General features: G+C 39.1%; 1 protein-coding gene across 3 annotated transcripts in view; it reads right to left on the minus strand.

Annotated features, from left to right (window-relative positions):
* Positions 1–20,010, minus strand: part of atrnl1a (attractin-like 1a) — a 244,340-nt gene that overhangs the window by 123,884 nt on the left and 100,446 nt on the right. For all 3 annotated transcript variants that reach the window (XM_051076681.1, XM_051076679.1, XM_051076680.1), the window contains 3 exons: positions 14,027–14,079; positions 3,478–3,572; positions 2,575–2,653 (listed from right to left, as the gene is read on the minus strand). In XM_051076681.1, coding sequence (XP_050932638.1) covers positions 2,575–2,653; positions 3,478–3,572; positions 14,027–14,079 — 227 coding nt within the window. The remainder of the gene's footprint in view (positions 1–2,574; positions 2,654–3,477; positions 3,573–14,026; positions 14,080–20,010) is intronic.

Here is a 20,010-nt window from a genome sequence, read left to right on the forward strand (position 1 = left end):
TGTTCCTTGTGAGAAATGTCACCAGAAGTCTTTTCAGAGGTGAATGATACAGAAAGAGAGTACACACACATTCAAAAACTTTGTCTGCCGAGAAAAGACCATGTCAGTCACTGCAAAAGTGGGACATACTCGGCCCTGAATATGCAGGAGCTCAACCATGGCCAGTTGCAGACATATTTTAGGATGTCACTGGGACAGTTTGAGGTTCTGCCGGGGATGCGACCACTGTATTTGAGGAGGCAAAGGACCGACTACTGGGACTCTGTGACCCAGAGCCGCCTCTGCCAGCCTGTGTGATTGTGATGCCCTTATTTGTGATGCGAAAGTTCAGAAAAACATCGACTTCCTTTCAGAAATGACATCACTTTTTCACTGCATAATGGTTGCCTTCTGTGTACTCATGACAGTTAAAAAATAAACTGACCGGCCTTAAGGTTAACTGAATTAACATTCAGTGACAAAAGTATTTTCATGATACCTCGCAGTAATTCAGACCGAGCTTGTAAATTTCTCTCAGCGCTGAAGCAGTGTGATTTCAGTATCCTTCAGAGCATTATCAGCAGTTCTGTGTTCATGGCCGAGTTTTTCTGACGTTGTGAATAAAATATTTCCACCTCCTGCTTTATCAGGGCCATTAAACACTCTGTAATAGACTGCACACAATCATACACACACACAAACACATGCACACACGGCCCACAGTCCCAAACTGAAGAGGCTCTAGGCCCCAAGACACTGAGTGTGAAAACAGAGTGCTTTTATCTTAATTGAAATCAGGAGGGAGAATGTATAAAATGCCCTAATGCCAAAATTCAAAACAGCCTCTGATGTGTTTTGTCAGGAGGGGGAATCCCCAGGAGGCGAGCAGGAAGTGGATCTGACCATTTTACTTAAGGACATTCGGCCACCAGTGAAAGGTACTGACTGTGGGATATCTTCACACTCTGGCAGCTAATGACAAGTTTTAGAGACAATCAACCACTGTATCAACACTCAAATCAAATTACATTTTATAATAACAACTCACCTCCTATTTTTAGACAGTTCTGAAACCTCAGAGAAATACCTTATTATAAAGACTAATGACTTTTTTTAAAAGAAAAGATTGCTTTTAGCTACATTACATATATGTTCCTTATTAATTTACCCTTGACAGAATTCCAAATGTCTAAATATAGCAAGTTTTTGCGTTTCTTCTAATTCAGCTCTGAGGTTATTAAATGAAGGACAAAGCATCATTATCAAGTTTTGGTACATCTTTCATAAAGGTCCTGCAGATCCCCACTGGTGTTTGCATTTAATTTGGCTGGTCTACAGTGCTCAGGTCGAAGGTGGCAACATACCTCAAATCATTTACTGCTTTCTATGTAAACTCACATAGGGCTATGACTGTTCCATTTCTCAGTATCAACATATGACACACCCCCAAAAGTGCCAATTTTATCACATTTGCTCTAGAGATCAGCACATCCCAGAGTTAACACTGAATACTTTTTCCTCTCTGTAGCACGTCTGCAGTGTGCTGTAGAAATAAAATGATATGACATTTCACAATTCGACTGGTGTGTGTTGCACTTGAGGTGAGCATGACATAGTTTGATGTTCACAGTTTTGAAGATCTGTTGCTTTTCTTTGACTTATACTGCATATTGCTGGGTGACTGTTAAAAACGCAGACCTTTTTTTAACAGACCTTAAAGACACACCATTGTGCTCTGGAGACTCATGGGCAACTACAATTTCATAAGAAATGATCAGTCCAAAAAATAATATGCAGATTAACTGGTAATGAAAATAATATTTATTTACAGCCTTAATTTCATACAAACACAGTCTGTGTATGCCAAAGCAGTCTTGAGAAGATGTCTAACCAGACCACAGATAGAAATAACTTGTGTGGGTTGAGAGTGAATTTTCTTACTTCTATTGTGCTTTCATATTTTCTAGGCCTCATACACATTCCACCATAGATCAGGTCATAAAAGACCTCCACAGTGTCCTACAATGGTCTACTGTTTAGCCCAAACTATGACTGATATTGGACATCTGGAGACACTTCTTCTGTCCATTGCTGGGGTAACCAATATAGATAAGGATGTAGGCAAGGACATTATCTTAGACAATACTGTCCAAAAATAGTTCAAGTCAAGTAGAGGGATACATGTGACAGTTAATAAGTAACAGAATGTGACATAAGTGACAGAATGGTAGGATTTAAGTGACCAATAGGGTCCTCACACCTATAGATTTAGAACTTGATTTGGCCTTATTTGGGTAAAGTGAGGAAATGTGTGGCAGCCATGTGGCACCTGGGGTTATATACGCCCTGTTAAACCAGACACCTTCAAAACTTTGATGCAGTACTCTTCTGGAACACTTGTCACTGCATTGTTCATCAATTTCCTCTGCTACCGTTCAGCTTGTAATAAACACTTCTGCCTGAGACATCTAAATTCCTTTCTCCAGTTCACAAGACTTCTTTCACATGGGTGACCCAAGTAGGTGTAGCAGCCTTGAAAAATATCAACCAAAATTCATTTAAGAAAAGTATAAATATATTAGAATGTGTTTCTACCTGTTGAGCTGAAGGACCAAGTGATGTTAAGGTTGAAGTTGTTGGAGGCATTGATGGACATGTCAAGGTTTTTGTTGGCCTGCACAAAAAGAAAACACATGCAAGGTTGAGTTACTTGGTTGAATTTAAAAAGCAACGCTTGTGGGAAAACTGATTTTTATCTAAGGTAGATGGAAGTAGAACAGTGTAGGGAAAGCAGATGACAGAGGCACTCAGACACAATGCAAGGCAAATCCTTGTTGCTTTCATTTCTTGGTTTACTTATTGACTGCTGGGGTGATTTTATAGTCCAGGTTGTTGTTGGTCATCTTCCCCAGATGATGTACACTTGTTTTACTTACTTTCCCTGAAGTCTGCTGACCTTTTACACATTATGTACATTCATGAAATGCAACAAGAGAATTCTTTGTTAAAACATTTTTAACTCAAGCCGACTCATCTTCACCTCAACTTGTGTCACCTAGGGCAAATCTGAATCTTTTGGCCTCTTCTGGCAGTGTTCCATTGATTTTGTCTGCAATGCTGCCTCAAAATTCCACTTGTATCTGAACACACCTTTAGGCGCTGAGGAGGAAAAACAGGTCTGATACAACTCAAGAATTTAGAAGTCTCTCACAATCTGACAGCAGAGCCCTACATTGAGAGAACAAATGTTTTACAGCTTCTTTTATAAAGCTATACAGCTTCTTTTTGGGACATCTGGTTTATCATATGGTCTCTGTTGCATATCAAGTAACCACAACACCCTCTGTTCAAGTTCAGCCACAGACCACTGTCACGTCATCATTATCATTATCGGTCTTTTCTGTCTAATACACAAAAAAATCACTAATCCAACCTCATAAAAGAGCAAAAGTCAATTCATAAATTCCTCCACTGCATGTGTTTGAGTGCATGCGTTACCTGTTCAGGTGTAGCCATGAAGTTGATAGCAGTGAAGTAGCGGTCATCTTCCTGAAGCAAACTGAAGGTGAACTGATAATCGATCAAGAGGTTGTCTGGGTGTTGGAGAAAGAGGCAAAGACAGAGAAAGATAAATAAAAAAACAAAAAAATATCAGAAATTGCTAATACAAACCCTTCAAGAGATCTAAATTGCTTAGAATTATTCAATCTATTAGCAGACATTACTGCTTTATTTCCATGAAAATTCTCAACCCATTAATGTTCTTTGTGATGAATTGTTTTAATATTAATGCAGTCCTTTTTAGTGTTTGTTTTAATTTGTGATGTATTTGGCCAGCTTCTGAGTCTCTTTCCACCTCAAGACTACCATTCCAAATAAAACCTCAGTTCCAGGTCGTTTTACTGACATTGCCTTCAAACACAGACAGATTTATGGAAGTAAAAACATGGGAGAGACGCCGTCTGTGAGTCGATATTCAATTAGATGAATAAGGCTACAGTGGTGGAGTTCTGGTCAAAGATCTCAATCAGTGACAAAATAAACAGGGTGTGTCCTTATATTTGTAAAAGCACACACATATGTTTTATAAATATAAATATGAGCACGTTCAATGAGGACACCAGTTTCTTAGACAAGCAAATGGTCCGATCAATAGAACATGAGTGAGAGTCTGAATAATTATGTTCTCTCGGAGATTTAATCATTTTTGAAAGCAGCTCCTATTGAGTGTCTGGAAGCAGCTCTTTGTCAGCGAGACAAAGGCCAATGTATGGAGGGAATCACAGTGATTCAACATCTGGACGGACAGCAGGAGCCTCACTGGGTCACCTTGTCTGCCTGCTTGATGGAGGAGGAAGTGAGGGGAGGAGGGAAATACAGACATGGAGAAGAGAGAGAAAAAAGGAGAGAAAGCGGCTATGTGGCCATGAGAGGATGATTTTTTCACACTCTGGGCCCTATTTTCATAGTTTTGGCCATCAGTTTGACTAGTTATTGGAGTATTATACTTCACCTCCATAACTGATAGCCAGTCAGATTCTAAGGGGTCAGAGGACAGGAGCTGTCAAACAACCACTCCATTGTAATTTACATTAAAGTCTAATTTGCAGTTTGCGCCACATCTATCAACCTTCCACACAAATGAAGGTTACTGGAAGCCATGTTCTTCATCTTACTATAAATCCACAAATCTCTGTCTGTCCTTATTTTTCTCAACAACTGCTCATCCAATCAACTTCAAACTTGTGCGAGTGTTTTGCTGAGGACCCTAGTATGTGCAGCATCAACTGTGAAGTTTTCTGGGTGAGAGGTTCTCCAGAAAATCAAAAATACAGACGCTAGAAGTACAATATGTTCTGTACTGTAGATACTTTAGGTACTTGTGAATGCCGGACTCATTCATTTTCAGTGTGTCTGGTAAAATGACTCTGTAACTACACATCATGTCTTAATTACAAGAGGAGACAACACAAGATTATTAAATAAAAAAAAATAAAAATAAGGTCAGCATCGGTGGGAATACCAATCCATCCAGTATATCCAATCATTGCTTTGCTGCCCTAAATTCCAGCTCTTTTGAACCCCACAGGGGAGCTGTTCAGAAGTCAGCAGAGGACTGGGGTTATAGTGGGCAGACAGTCAGACATGTCAGAAACTATATTAATGTTCCCGAAAAAGAACATCCAGTGCTGTTAAAGGTAATCTGTTGCCGTCTAACACTGAGTGGCAGCAGTCAGCAATGACAATATAAGAGCTTTTTAACTCCAGAGCAGAAAAACTTTGTGTCACACACTGTAAAGAAAGAGAGAGAGAGAGAGAGAGAGAGAGAGAGAGAGAGAGAGAGAGAGAGAGAAAGAGGTTTAGTTATCACCTTCCTTTCAACTGTACAATCCCAGGGCGTTACCAAGACGAAAGCAAATTATGTTTGACAAACATCCTTGTTTTGTTCAGCCTTCATGGCAAGTTAGCCCGAATAGCAGATATCATCAGATCAAAGACAATATTTTTTTCTCAACATCTCTCTCTTCCTCCCTCCTAGGCAGACGCACTGCCGCTGCTCAGTTGTTTATCCCATAAGGGTCGTCAGTACAACTTCAGAGTATTTGGGGTTTTTATACTTTGGAAAGGGGATGGGGACTCGTGTATCTGCAGATTTGTGTGTGCGCATGTGCGTGTACAGTATGTCTGTATTTACCTCTCAATGCATCCAGTATGCACACGTCTGTAAGCGCATGCATGTGCGTTGTCCCTCACTTGTAAGTCGTTTTGGATAGAAGCGTCTGCCAAATGAGTGAATGTATATGTTTGGGTGGTTGCCTACATCTATTTGCATCTGCTTTCGTGTCTGAGAATATTTACAGGTGGGTGCACGTCTACATAGTTAAACAAACACAGTACTGAAAAACTTATGACACAAAAACGAATTGCACACGTCCCTCTGTGTGTTTCCAATATATTTGATTTCAAGGCTGTTAGGAACAAGAGCATCAGCAAGGTTTAAAAGTTCATCTCAGCTGATTACAAATCCCATTTGAGAAATCTGACAGCAGTTTCACTTAGACAGTCTCAATTACACATGTACATGTGCAAATTCGCATTCCGGATGAATCGTATCAAGGTATCACTAAAGGTATTAACGATCCCCAGAAGAACTGAAACAGAAATAGTGCATGCCAATTTCTCAGGTTCACAGATGGGTGATCTTATTACCATAATATGTAAGCTGATTCAGCCAATATGAAACAAAACACTATGATGGAGAATGAGAAGACAGAAGAAAAAAAGCCCCCCAGGAACATAATCTGATATTCCAGTAGTCTGCGTCGAGTAGAAATCCAAAACAGGCGTGAACGCACCTACAATGTCAGTTTGTCAGAATCTCTCGCTGAGGTTTCATTTAATGCTTGTTAACAACTCATTATTTCCCATTTGCAACACCTGCCTCACAGAGTGCAGGCTAGACATTACAGCATCAGCTCACTAAGAAAACAGGTTAGAGCCAGGGGAGTAAACACAAGGACAACACTGAGTCAATATCAGACCTGACTGGAGGTCAAGGTAACTTGGAGGTAAAGTATGCATGGAGGTCAGATGAACTCAATTTATTAGAAACACAGCATTCCTTAATTACTAATGATCTGAAGGATGGCTAGTCATAATGATCACAATCACCAGTGTCTCAAATGGACACTATCTACTGATTCTAAGCCCACAAAATGCCAGAATACTCATTAAAATCAATACATTTAGTATATTAAGATGTAAGCACAGTTACAAGCACATCAGGTGCAAGGCTGCTGGAAAAACAGCACAGATGGAAATGCCTGCATGCTCAATATTCCAATCTACAAATTTATTTAAATGGAAAATGGTGTAATTCCACTCAGATCTTCATCAGGTCAAAATGCCACACCTAAACAAATCAGACTGATAGATACTGTAGCGCAACGTGTAGCAAATCCATCAAACATGCAAAGGCTGATGAAATTCTCAGGTAACGGTACAATTAAATAGATTGTTGTGGGATACATGAAAGGAAAACAGAAAAAAAACAACGTCCTAGAAAAGAAAAAATAGATATACATATGTTGTATACCTGCTGAATATTATACCAGACAAACATAATAAACCCTTGGAAATAACATCTTGAGCTTTTAGTTTTTAACTGCACTTTAAACTTATATATCTATATACTATCTTATAAATGTCAGGGATTATAAATGATATTTAGAAATAATGGTATTATATTGTGTAATATATTTATATTTTTAATGCCATTATTGTAAATCCTGTTTGTTTCCTAAGCAATAAGTAAAACTAAATTATGTTTGGTGCTACTGTAGTAGTGTAATGGACTGCAATATACTGAGGTGTCTATAATTTTGCCCTCCTTGTTTTCATATGAGGAAGAGCAAATAAACAATAAACAATTATTTTTGCAAAATGCCACAATCCAATGTAACACAACTGAAGCCTCCAAAATGATCATGAAGGAGAATCAGCATACAGTCTCAAGCAAAAAGCGAACTTCACAAACTTCGCAATGGTAGGATTCTTGACAGCACTGTTGCATTGAGCTGCATTACAAAGAATATTTATTGTACTTTAGCTTTAAACCTGTGTAAATTAATACATAGTTTGGAGCTGGGATACAGTCGATGTACCTTTCTGTTGGTCTGTGCATACCGTATTAACATGGATCAAACCCTCTCTGAAAGTTACTCAAACTGATCTAAAATCAGTCAGAATATTTCATATCTGTCAAGGGTAACTGTTAGATTGCAAAAAAGCTTTTTGGCCTGATAGGATCAATTAATCCACGTTAGATAGGCGTCCAGACAGACTGCCTGTCAGCAAATATTGAGGCATCCTGGACTGAAGCCAGATCGTGGTCTAATGAACAGCCTGAGGCCAGAAACGATGTTGACTACTGATCACTGCCATGCAACCACTTTGAGGTCTCACTAATTTATTTTTAATTTGTCTTTGGTATCATTTTACAAATATAACAAGAAATCTTATTATATCTAGCTGGAAGTGGACATAACAAAACAATAACAACTTCAATTCTCTGCTACATCTTACTGAGATTTTCAATATGAGATCATTATTCAGTCTTTTTTCATCCTGTCTATCTCTAATTGTTCTTTAATTGGGATTGTGAGACTGTCAGTAAATATCGGAGCCACTTTCCTTCGGCCTGACTAAGTTTTCCCAGCAGGCCTGAGGGCAGCAAGCAGCACTGACTACGCCCTGACTGGTGTTAGCTGGTAATTCAACTGACTGCTGGTCTTTCCAGTAGAAGTGGTGGGACACTTGGTGGCCATCCCTAATTAGTCATCCCTTGTAGCTGACTGTGATGGATTATGACAGTGGTTTATAAAAGCGTTGTCCTGGTGATGCCTACTCATAAATGCTAGCCTGACTGGGGGCAAACTCATTAAATAGCAAAGTTGCTTTTCATCAGTTGACTGGTGGCTCAATATGACAGTGTTAACTCAACCAAAGCATCACTCTTTGCACTTTGTCCCCGAGTAAGATGGAAAACACTGCTGTCAATAGCTGGATACTCACATTTATCAGTCTGATGAAAACGTTTCACCAGAATGAATTTCTGACTGCTGCTTTACCACACGCTTGTTAATAGTGTGTGATGTGACTTCATTCTGTGTTTTTGTTCAATTACAGTAAGTTACAATGACAGGGACTATAACTGTCAGGCATGCTTAAATTATGAAGCTAACTAGAGAGAAGCCAAACACAACATCCTGTCTGAAGGGCCAAACTAGATTGAAAGTAGTCTACACCTCTGTGCTGTAGTACTCCTTTATTTCCAAAAAGCACATACAGTGAAAGAGCTTCACTTTGTTTCTTTGAACAGAGCCACTTTCTGCTAACTCTAGCATGTGACCCCCCATTATGAAACATCTGAAACTTACGACCACCTGCAATAGATTGTGTTCAATCAGTCTGCCAACATCTGACTTATACAGCACCTCTATACAAATAAGTAAGAGAAAAAGATAGAGACAGACAGCAAGAGAGCTGAGTAGACTACTAAACATTTGATTCGGAACAGATGTCAAGGGGGCTGGACTTATGATATTCAGCTGTTCAACCTTGAACGGTTGTTTGGTTTAGATAATGGGTTTCTATTCAACTTTAAGGAGCTTGTGCAAGTGCTTAACCTCTGTTCCTGGACTTTTGGTGCCCTGCAAGTGTTTTTGGTAAGGGTTGGCTGCTCTCTGAAGGAGACATGCAGTCAGATGCTGCCACATGGATGGCATAAATCCAGCCTGCTCTCTGTAGAGGCAGAAGCGAAAAATATTTCTTTTAAAAATATCATACCATATACACTGAATGACTGTTACTTTGGGACATCACCTGGAAACTGTGGTCATTAGTGGAGTGAACCTGAACTGAGACAGTCTACAGACTATTCATTACACCATCATCACAAGTTGCCCTCGATGGACACAGGGACAAGGGGCTATATCCTCCAAAATGTGCAGAAGCTTTGTGGCCTGACCCTGCAAACCTCAGGCACCTAAGGCAGTTATTGACTGAACTGTGGCCCGTGGCCTTTTAAAGCAAAGCAATGCTTGCAAAATTGACAGGTTGCCTGTTATCTGAAAGTTGCTAGAAGTTCAACTATAAAACTATCCAATATTTCACACCGTAAAAGCAATAAAAAAATTTTTTTAAGTGAAGGATTTTGTTTACCTCCTTCGAAGGATGCATCCTATGGTGTGATAATCCAACTCACTCTCAGCTTGTGAAACTGTCACGAAATGTAATCCATTGGTTTTGTGCACATGGACATGAATTTGCTAATTAGTTTTCCTGACAGTGAGCACAGCTTTCAAACGCATGTATTTCAATTGGAAATGTCTATTTTGAATGCACTGACTGTGGGATTCTCTTTCTAATGAACTGAAACTGGAGACTGATATGAACATCTTTAACAGAAGCCTCAAAAAGTGGCTAAAGTCTGGACAGAGGTGTTCACATAAGAATATTAACTTCTGAGAATTAAATTGTCTATGTTAAGGTCACTAATTTTTAAACAGATTATTTCTATATGATGATGATTATTTTTTACTAACATGTACTTTCTTGGTACATCTGGATTTTCCAGTGTTATTGTGATGTACATATCAAATAAATGAATTTAAAAAAAGTTGATATATTGCTCTCAAGAAGAAAAAAAAAAGCAGATTCCTCGTCCATGTAGGCTAAATGAATCAATGCATTCAAGTCCATGTAAAGCAGTAATACTTGAAAATTGAATGAGGAGCTCTCTCTGCTCTGATACACTGGGGTCACGTCCGCTGAAGGCGCTGAAACCACGGCCACTCACAGGAACGGTGCAGCACAGTGACTGACAGCACCCTGTTAGCATCCTGTTAGCACCACAATCTGAAAAATGGATACTAACAGCCTTGAGTTGTACAGCTGTTCATGTTCGATCCACCAGAGCCAGAGTCAATTTCAGAGCCTCAGGACAATTTCTTATTGATTTGGAATGTGTACAAAATTACATTTTTGTCAATCAAATGTCAAGCCTGTCTTTCAAGGACTCACAAAACAAGTTGCACTGTTTATACAGTCACATTACTGATGTTTATTAATATAGGAAAACAATGTACTGATGTCACACTAATAATAAACTCACTTTGTGCTAGTAATAACAAGGGTGTTACTGCCTTACTTTAACCAGTTTGACCCCTCATCTTCAAGGAAGATGGAATGAAAGGTTGTAAAACTAACCAAAATGAAAGGGTCAGTGCAGAGACAGGTGTTGGTGGTGCTCCTCAGCTCTCCATCAGTGTGGCTTTTCACTAAATCAACCAAACTGTTCTGCATTCTCTGCAACTCTGGCATTCAGGAAAGTTGCATTTGCGCAACGACAGCATAGCTAGCTAGCAAATTCTACGATAGCTTGCAGATGAACGGGAAAAGCACTGATGCTAGTGCAGTGCTACTATTAGGGTTAAGCTGATGGCCCCAGTGGGTCATCAAGCCACCATTTCAGACCCACCCATAAAATCCTGAAAATGTACAGTTTACAGTCCTTACACATATTTTTAGGAACTATTTTCTAACATAAATAGGGTGTTTAGATACAAATCTCTGAATCTGCTTAACACTGACTTTAAATGACCTGACCAGTTGATGAACTATAAGTCGTGCTGGCTGTCACAAAATCCATAGATTTTATACATACATGGAAATTTCATGACTATATCACAACCTGCCGTGTGACCAGGTTGGTCATTCGGAGGACTACTCCCCGAGTGAGATGGTCTATGGATGATCTAAGCAGCTGGCATGTAACTGGTTTCAGGACCCTAAAGACTGCGAAGAGTACATTAGCTTTGTCCTTCAAAATTGTGGAAAACAAGGCTGCATTTTCAGCTTCAAAGGAGACACTCTGTTATAGGGTCATTCTCTCTTGAAATGTGAAGGCTCTGACCACTTAAAATACTACTGAGTTGAGGGGAAAAGAATCCTGCTGGATTTTGAAGAGCCTTTGAAATGGGATAGTGAAGGACTTTTTTTTGTTTCCATTTATGCACTTTCCTTGACAGATCATATATGACTTTCCAAATGGACTAATACTGACAACAATCTTTCCTCACATACCAGATAATGTCTCTGCTGCAAGCTGTCTGATAACTTGCATGTACTTCTTTTTTTTCTTTTTTTTATCAGCACCTTCCTTCCAGTGACATTTAAGGCTAATATTGACCTCACCTGCAATTGTGGCTGCTTTCCTCAAAGTAAAAGGAAATAGATGGCTTTTATGTAAACACACGCATTCTCTGTATGCGTGTGTGAGATAGGGTGTTGTGTGCATCCATGTGTGCACGTCCAAGTGTGCTTGCTCTTACTCAAACAAAGCTAGCCCCATTTCATAGACAGCAGAAAAGATAATGTCACATTAATGACGGAACATAATGTAGTCAAATACATCAGAAAAAACACACACCGCTTCAGCTGCAGCCATAGTGATGTCGAGGAGGCGTGCACCCACAGACCTTAAGAGCCATTAAAACGTTTTCTGCTATGGTTCTATATCTGACTGTTTGAATGTGCATTATCTAAAGCCCTTCACAATACTGGGCAAGGGCATTGCATTGGTGCCATCTAGTGCCTTCAACCCTCAGTCCTGAAGCCAGCACACAGGGTAAAACAACACCATCCATGAACAGTGACATTGAAACTTACTGTCTTCAAGGGAAACACAACTCGATATGTTAGACATGTTCTCAAATATTAGATGGATTGTTGCAAATTATTTAAATACAAAATACGATCTCTTTAACTGACTACTGCTCTTCCATAAAAAGCATTTTTCTCTGAATTAAATTTCTGATTCTGTGTCTTAAAGGAGCATAATGGCATTGTAAGATAAAAGCTGTGCAGTATTAAAGGTAAAACCATGTTAACATCTTTGAGCACATTCTTGGAACTGAAGTTATTTGTGTGATCAAAGGCACATTTGAGGTGACCGGTGCAATCTGTGGCACGACTCCTCTGATTGCTGCGTCCTTTCGAGCCTCCCTCACTGAAACAATGATAGCCCGACTCAAGCTAGAGGGCTATTGACATTGACAGGACATGAACTTTATTCTAGTGTTTTATAATAATAAAACCAATGATAGCAGTTCAGAGATTGAATGGGTGTAGGTATTTGTGCACAAGTGTGTATGTGTGAGAGAGATGCAGAGTGAGTGAGCATGTGCTCATGTGCCACAAAACATCTGTTTTGACTGCAGCGTTCCTCCTTCGTCTGCCCTTTAAGAGGAAAACCAGCAATTTGTTGCAAATGAGCTAAGTCAGTGTGATCGCTTCTAGCATCTGGAAACAGGAAAACACAGTCCTGGGCAGGAACACTTTCTCTTCCTCTGTCTTTAACCATCTTCTCTTATAAAACTCGAAAAATCTTTTTGACCAGCTGTGAGACAAACTTGATATGCTTTTCTGAACATCCCTTGACATTTTAAAATGGGTTTCATCATACCTGCATCAGACACAATTCTTTACTATCTTAGACTTCAGTAGTAGCTATGTGATAATGATGATCCATGGTCATTTTTATAAGCTTAAAAAGACACCCATGTTTTCAGATAAGAAACCTTACATCGTCACACTCATTCCTCTGAGAAGCAATAGCAGAAGTAGAGTGCCATTGTTTATTAGTGCAGTAAGACCTCTTAGGAAGGAGGTCAGAGTGGTTGGTGGGTTCTACTTTAATTTAGCTGCCCAACTTTAACTACAGCTTTACTATAGAGGTTTCAGAACAGCAAATGTTTAGTCATTTTACAGTGTCAGGTTGGATGAGCACTTCATATATTTAAATATGCTATAAGAACACATTCTTCACAGCTAGCTGAACTCACTAAAGCATGAAGCCAACACCTTCAGTGCTGCTAACTGTTCCTGGATGCTAAGTGATGATGATGGTTTCTAATGTTTCTTCATAGCCTGGAAACTACTATAAAGTATGCAGCTACCCTTTTTTCTGCATCTAGACAGTGGAGTCGGGCTGAGGCAGCATGTAGCACTGTCACTGGCTTTTCTGTCAAACTGTCAACTTAGTAAACTGAAATCTGTCCAGGTGACAAGTTTCAGTTCACTAATTTAATGTAAGTTACTGTCCTAAAATAATTGCTTGTTTTTTATGAAGCTACATATTTCTCACACATTAGAATCAATTGTATTGTATGACCACAGTCTCTTACATCTGTATAGCTTGTTTGTTATTCAAATGATACATCTAGCTCCTGATGTGTGTGTTCACAGGTACTTTTCTTCAATGAGCACTTTATTTAAGTCTGTGTTGCTTCATGGAAGTATGTATTAACTCTGGTAAGGTCACGGGTCGGGAGCACCAGCAGGGTTAGTGTCTGCGTCCTGGGATACACAAATGATAAACACAGATTGACACTGTATGCAGGGACATGCGCCTTTGTGTGTGTGTGTGTGTGTGCCACAGAGATGAAGGCGATTCAGCTGTAGTGGCGGCAGGCAGGATACTTACAATAACACGTTCCTCGGAGAGGGTTACCAAGGTAACGGTTTTCTGAGTCACATCTGGAATGACACAGGGAAGGAAACATGGACAGAAAGGGAAAGAGAAAGAGGAGGAAGAGAGAGAAAGAATAAATTAGCATTCAACCCAGGATGAGTTTTTACAAAGACAGGAGTTTTTTTTTTTTTTGGAATAGAGTGTGTGTGTCAGGTGGGCCCTTGCTGCAGGTATTGTCTTCTCCCCGACTCTTTGTGAGGTGATTTCCCATGACAGCGCTGTCTAGCCATAGCTGCTCTGTTTTTCCCAGGGGCCAACACACTCACATACAGACACAAACACACTCAAGCACAAATAATTATCAGCGAGAACACTCTGAACAGTGGTGTGAGAGATGGAATAAAACAGCTTATAGATGCCTGGTAAAGTTTTGAGATAGGTCATATCTCCTCCTGAAATACTCCGCTCAAAAACAGATTCCGTGCATCTGCAAGAACATCACAGAGTCACCAAACATCTGATCAGATGCAGAGGTCTTAAAGGAAAAAAAAAAAAAAAAAACACTTCCAGGAAGCTTGAGTGGTGGTGCTGAAAAGTTTCAAGCTGCACCCTTGTGGAGGAAACTGGTAACAATAGAGACTCAATAATGGCAAACAAATGTATCAGAAAGTGAGAAAATCTAAATAACCTTCTCCACTTCTGACACATTGATCCACTTGCTCAGTATATGTTCCAAAATGATCAAAATAAGTAGCATACTTAGCCTTGTTGTGGAGAAGCTGTAAGATTCAATTCTATAGAGGGTGAATACTTAAGAGATATAAGCATAAGGTTTTCTTTGTATTCCTCTCCTTCATTCAGATGTTGATTTCTGTCTTTGGATTGACATTAATCAGTGTTTGATAGTGGAAAGCAAAATTGGAAACATGACAATGACAAGACCAAAATACCATGACATTTCAGTAAATACAAAAACCACTGTCATTATGGATATATTTTTTCAAGAAAAAAATAATAATAGAAAAAAGCATTATATATATACACACACACACACATATATATATATATATATTTATCAGGCGCTGCCAGACACTGTTGTCAGACTAGAATCTACTCATTTTTTCATTTGCATTTCATTTTGACATTCCAGCTATTTCTCTGTTATTCTCTGTGACCAGATAGAGGTTGACTATCTTTTTAAAAAGGCACACGTTTGCTGATGGACAGTAATTGGCTGTGGTTGAAAGCTGTGACCTTTCGGTTAAGGGAAAGTCTCTGATGACCAGTAAGCTCCGCCACAACACAATTAGGTAAAAAACCAATTGATTTTCCAAGTGGAAATCTAATGAATTTTTCAAAATACATAACAGGATTTGCTTGGGTCTCAAAGGACCCCCCGTGATCCAGGAACTTAAGGGCTCTTAAGGATAATATACATTTTAACACTCAGCAAATGTAATTAAAGAAAAACCATAGGGCTACAGGATTTTCAGTTATCATCAAGGAATGATGTGCATGTTTTTGAGGCCATTAAAGTGCCAAGTTGGGTGACATGTACCTGAGGCGGTTCAGACCACAGATAGGACAATTATTGCCTGGCAGCAGAGAACAAAAGCCAGAGTTATCCAACTGTGAGCTGAATGGAAAAGAAATGTTAAAAATGTGATGAGAGGACCAATGTAATTATTATTATAATGTCAGGGCTTTTAACATGTCTTTGCATCACTGTGATGGAGTAGTATAAATCTCATTTTCTGTGTGAGTGGCTTTATACGATTTTCATCTGGAAGAGCTCAAAAAGGAAAACAAAGAGTGTTTATAGACATTGCAACAGCTTGACGAAATCTTGTATCGTGGCACTGTAGAAAAAAGAAAACTCACTGGTTATCAAACCCATATGCAGGTCTTTGACAAGCTTTACTAAATATGGACAATAAATCATCCCAAGCACCTCACAGTCCACAGACTGTTTCACAGTGTAACAGGGAGGGGGGGGCATAGAAAGATGGAGCAAAGCAGGTTGAGGAGAAAACAGAGAGAGCATAAAAAAAGAGCATACAGGAGAAGAATGACAGAGGAAAAAAGAGAAATAAGTGAACGAGAACAAGAGGGCAGGTAAGGTTTACAGCCTGAGTGTTTGTGAATTCTCTTGTAGCGCTGCAGTGGGTCACAGAGCAGCGCTGGATACTGAATATTTCATTCTTCTATAAACCCTGGCCAAGGACGAGGTCTTAAACCACAGCAGCCTCACAGAGCTTCCATCCTGAATCAGGAGTTTACAACAATACTAAACAAAAAGAAAGAGCAAGAAGCTTTTTCTCTAATAGTAGCACGACTTGGTTTAAAAGACCACTTTAATTCCAGACGTAAATGTTTCAAATAAACAACAAAAAACAACAGTTTGGTCTTTTTCAGGAAGCTAGATGGGCTTATATTTCACTTCAGTTTGGCAACACTCAGCAATTCCTATGTTGTGACTATACAGATACAGAAATACTTACTGGATACAACAGCAATGGCAGAAAAAAAGACACATACTGAACTCAAGAGGAAGGCTAGTCTTCATCTGATTGATACTGAAGAGTAGACTGGTCTATTTTTGGTTGATGATCTCTTGGTTTAATATGTTTGCTCCCACAGACAAAATAGACATAATTAGTTGGTGGAAACTATCATTCACTCATCATTGATAGTAATCAAGTAACGTCAGTCGAGACCTTCCTAATGGCCAGCTGATCCCTGTTTTGACAAATAAAAAGCCCATGTACAAAGTAGGTCAGAAAATTGTTTGCAGTTGCCATGAACAAAACTGATTTCTGTCACTTGAGATAATTAACTCTGAAAAGAGAGCTCAGTTCATGTGTATGGTTCACTGTGCTTAGGTTCTACTGTACAGTCAAATAACTATCTTGATGTATCAAAAGACAACTCTTACAACACTGCAGCTTTAAAACAGGCCTCAGGTGCTGATGATTGTGCATGATAGTGGAAATGATTGAAGCATAAATGTAATTTATTGGAGAATGCAGGGGCACTTTGACTACCGCTGTCCTTTCTATTTTACTCACAGATTTATGAACATTCAAGAAATACATTTACAGAAATTACAACTGCATCCTCAAGTTTAAATAAACAATGAGTGGTCAAATCTTTTTTTTTTTTTTTTTTTTTACTTTTAGTTTTTTAATATCTATATGTCCACCCTGCAACAGACTGGCGACCCGGCCTCTTTCCCAATGTCAGCAGGGATCCCCTATGAAGTTTAAGGGTAAGGGCCATAGAAAATTGGTGGATGGATGGAAGGACTGATTGTCCTACCCACTTTTTCAATGCTTCCCACACCCATGCATCTGTATGACAGGCGTTTTGAAAATATCCACAGTTTGCTCAATTACTTATCTTACTTTCTGTATATAGGAACAGACAAAAAGTGAATCTACCTATTGAGAACAGTGGAAATTTCTGCAAATACAGTAAATACATTTGGTCAAAGGGATGTGCTGCAGATTCACAACAGACAGTAACTATAATGTTTGCCTTTGTATTCATTTCTATCTCTATGGGTTTAGATGTAATAGTGACCCACTCTGAGCCATACCTTTAACACTGGGTGACATGAACCTGAGAATCCTAGAAATACTCACTAGGGTAAGTACTAATCTACTGATGAAAACAGTTCCCAACAAATATTAATATGCAATATTAATATTTTCCTCCTTTTTGAGTAACATTTGAAAAACTACAGTGGGAAGTAGTTTACCATTATAAAAGCTACACTATATATCTGTGAGACATTTTTAAAGATTTACATCTCTTGTAGAAATCAACAAACTTGGGGTTGAGTGTCACAGACAGGGTAGGGAGGTCGGAAAGTAATGAGAGGCAGGCTCACACATCGTTGGCTTATGGTCTTATCAGGGGTTGTTGACAAGAAGCAAAATAAAGAAAACTGGCAGCTTTATCTTTTAAACCAGGGACTTGATTAACACTTGTTTGACTGCCTGTCAAATGCAAATAATCGACTGCTGTGTATTATGTTGAAATGCTGCATCACTGAATTTAAAATATATACGGTAAGAAGCATTCCAGCACAACAGATCACAAATTCAAGGTCAAGTCTGGTAAAGCAAGATGTAGGTGGTAAAAAAAATAATTTCATCATGTCAGTTCTTAAAAATTAGGTTCAAACAGATTTGGTGCCAAGCACTGTCGACAGGAATAACAGAGGAGTAGTTTTATTCAAACGAAGACAGTGATATTCTCTTCAAGCCGTCCTCACCCCCACCCCCCACACAAAGAAAGGTGGGGAAGGAAGGAAGGGAAAAAGAAAGAAAAAAACGTCCTTCAGATGTGGAGAAGTGAAGCTTAAGACAGGATGAAAGAGGCTTATTAAACAAACTGTTTGGGATCCAGAGAAGAGACTTGGAGAGAGAGAGAGAGAGAGAAAGAAAAAGAGAAGAGAGAGAGAGAGAGAGAGAGAGAGAGAGAGAGAGAGAGAGAAGCATCGTCTCAAGAGAACTCTGTGACTTTAAAAGCTTTAGAGTCGCTCCCAGCCGACTGCCACAAAGGAGCACATTGAAGACTAAGCCTATTTCAGCACAAGAAGATTTATTGTGATAAATGTGATGTCATAAATTTGCAGGGCCCCTCTTTGGAGCCAAATATGAAATATACTTCTATCATGTATTTCAATAACCAAACTTTTTTTTCTTTAAGCTGTGGTCATATTTCCAAATATTCAGGGGAGGTTAGGCATCAGGTTTGACTACTGATAATGATGACTGAAAAGGATTCAGTATTGTTTAAGAGTGTCAGCAGGATGGACACTACCTGATAAAAGAAATGTAATCCTAGCCCAAACCTGCTTACATCTTTTTGCTTCTATCTCTGGTAGACTTAACCATCAAGACTGACTGCCTGATGCCACGCTCCATCAACTTTGCCCTTTGCTTATCAAATAAGTGCTCTGTCAAGTCAGACACCAAAGTGAGACCAAAGAGAAGTCAAAATACAATTACAACTGAGAGAAGCTACTGCCTCCGTAAGTGCTTTTCCTCAATGTAAAGTCTAACTTTAAAGTTTTCCTGGGATGAGTTTTCCTTAATTTTCCACGATACAGAAAATATGAAGGTGCTTTAAGTTTATGTTATAGTAATCAGTTTTAATTAGTTCAACTTTGTGTCTGAGAAATATATTTTCTGTAAGTTTGATATTGTCACTGACTATACCCATGAGGCTGCCATAGAGGAGGGCAGTTAAAAAGTACAAATCAGTAGCAAATTCATGACTTTGTTGTAACAATTTGGAATAAAACACCACATCACTATTTGCAAATTCTTCCTAAACTGAGCTAACAAACTGACTTTGCTGCAATATGTAGGTCCTGATGCAACTAGCTAGCTTTAAAGTTCATATAACCTAGTAATGTAGCTTTTATTCAATCTATAAAACTATAACACACTTACCAAATTAAAAAAAATCAAAACCAAAACAAGTCAAGTATCTAGTGAGCTAACTAGATCCTGAGGCTGACAGAGGCCAAATACAGGTTTTGACATTTATGTATGTGTTAAATCCAACATCACGGGCCACAGAGAAGAGGGATGAGCAGTCTTGGAAGAGGCTAAATGGGTGTGGGGGGTGAGCTCATGAGGGACACTAAGGTCCTGGACGCAGAGCTCCAACAAAAAGGGGATGGACACTTAAGCTGCTTACGACTGCCTACTGGGGCCAAGATAAGGTCCACACAGGACTGGACTATCTCATCACTTAAAACACACTCTGACCAAGCTACACATGCACACATACAAGTGACAAGTATTCTGCTTTGCTTACTGTTCCTCTAAGCCCATGCAAAGATAGACAAATTGAAGATTAAAAGTCACAATGATATTGGTCCTGCTTTAGTGTGTGAGTTTTTGTGTACATGTGTGTCATTTATTTTAGCAATGAGTAGGTGTTTCAAACTGTTTAGATTCTTATAAAGCGGAAAAATG

The sequence above is a fragment of the Lates calcarifer genome, linkage group LG16_LG22 (genome assembly GCF_001640805.2).
Source record: "Lates calcarifer isolate ASB-BC8 linkage group LG16_LG22, TLL_Latcal_v3, whole genome shotgun sequence".
Classification (NCBI taxonomy): Eukaryota; Metazoa; Chordata; class Actinopteri; family Centropomidae; genus Lates; species Lates calcarifer.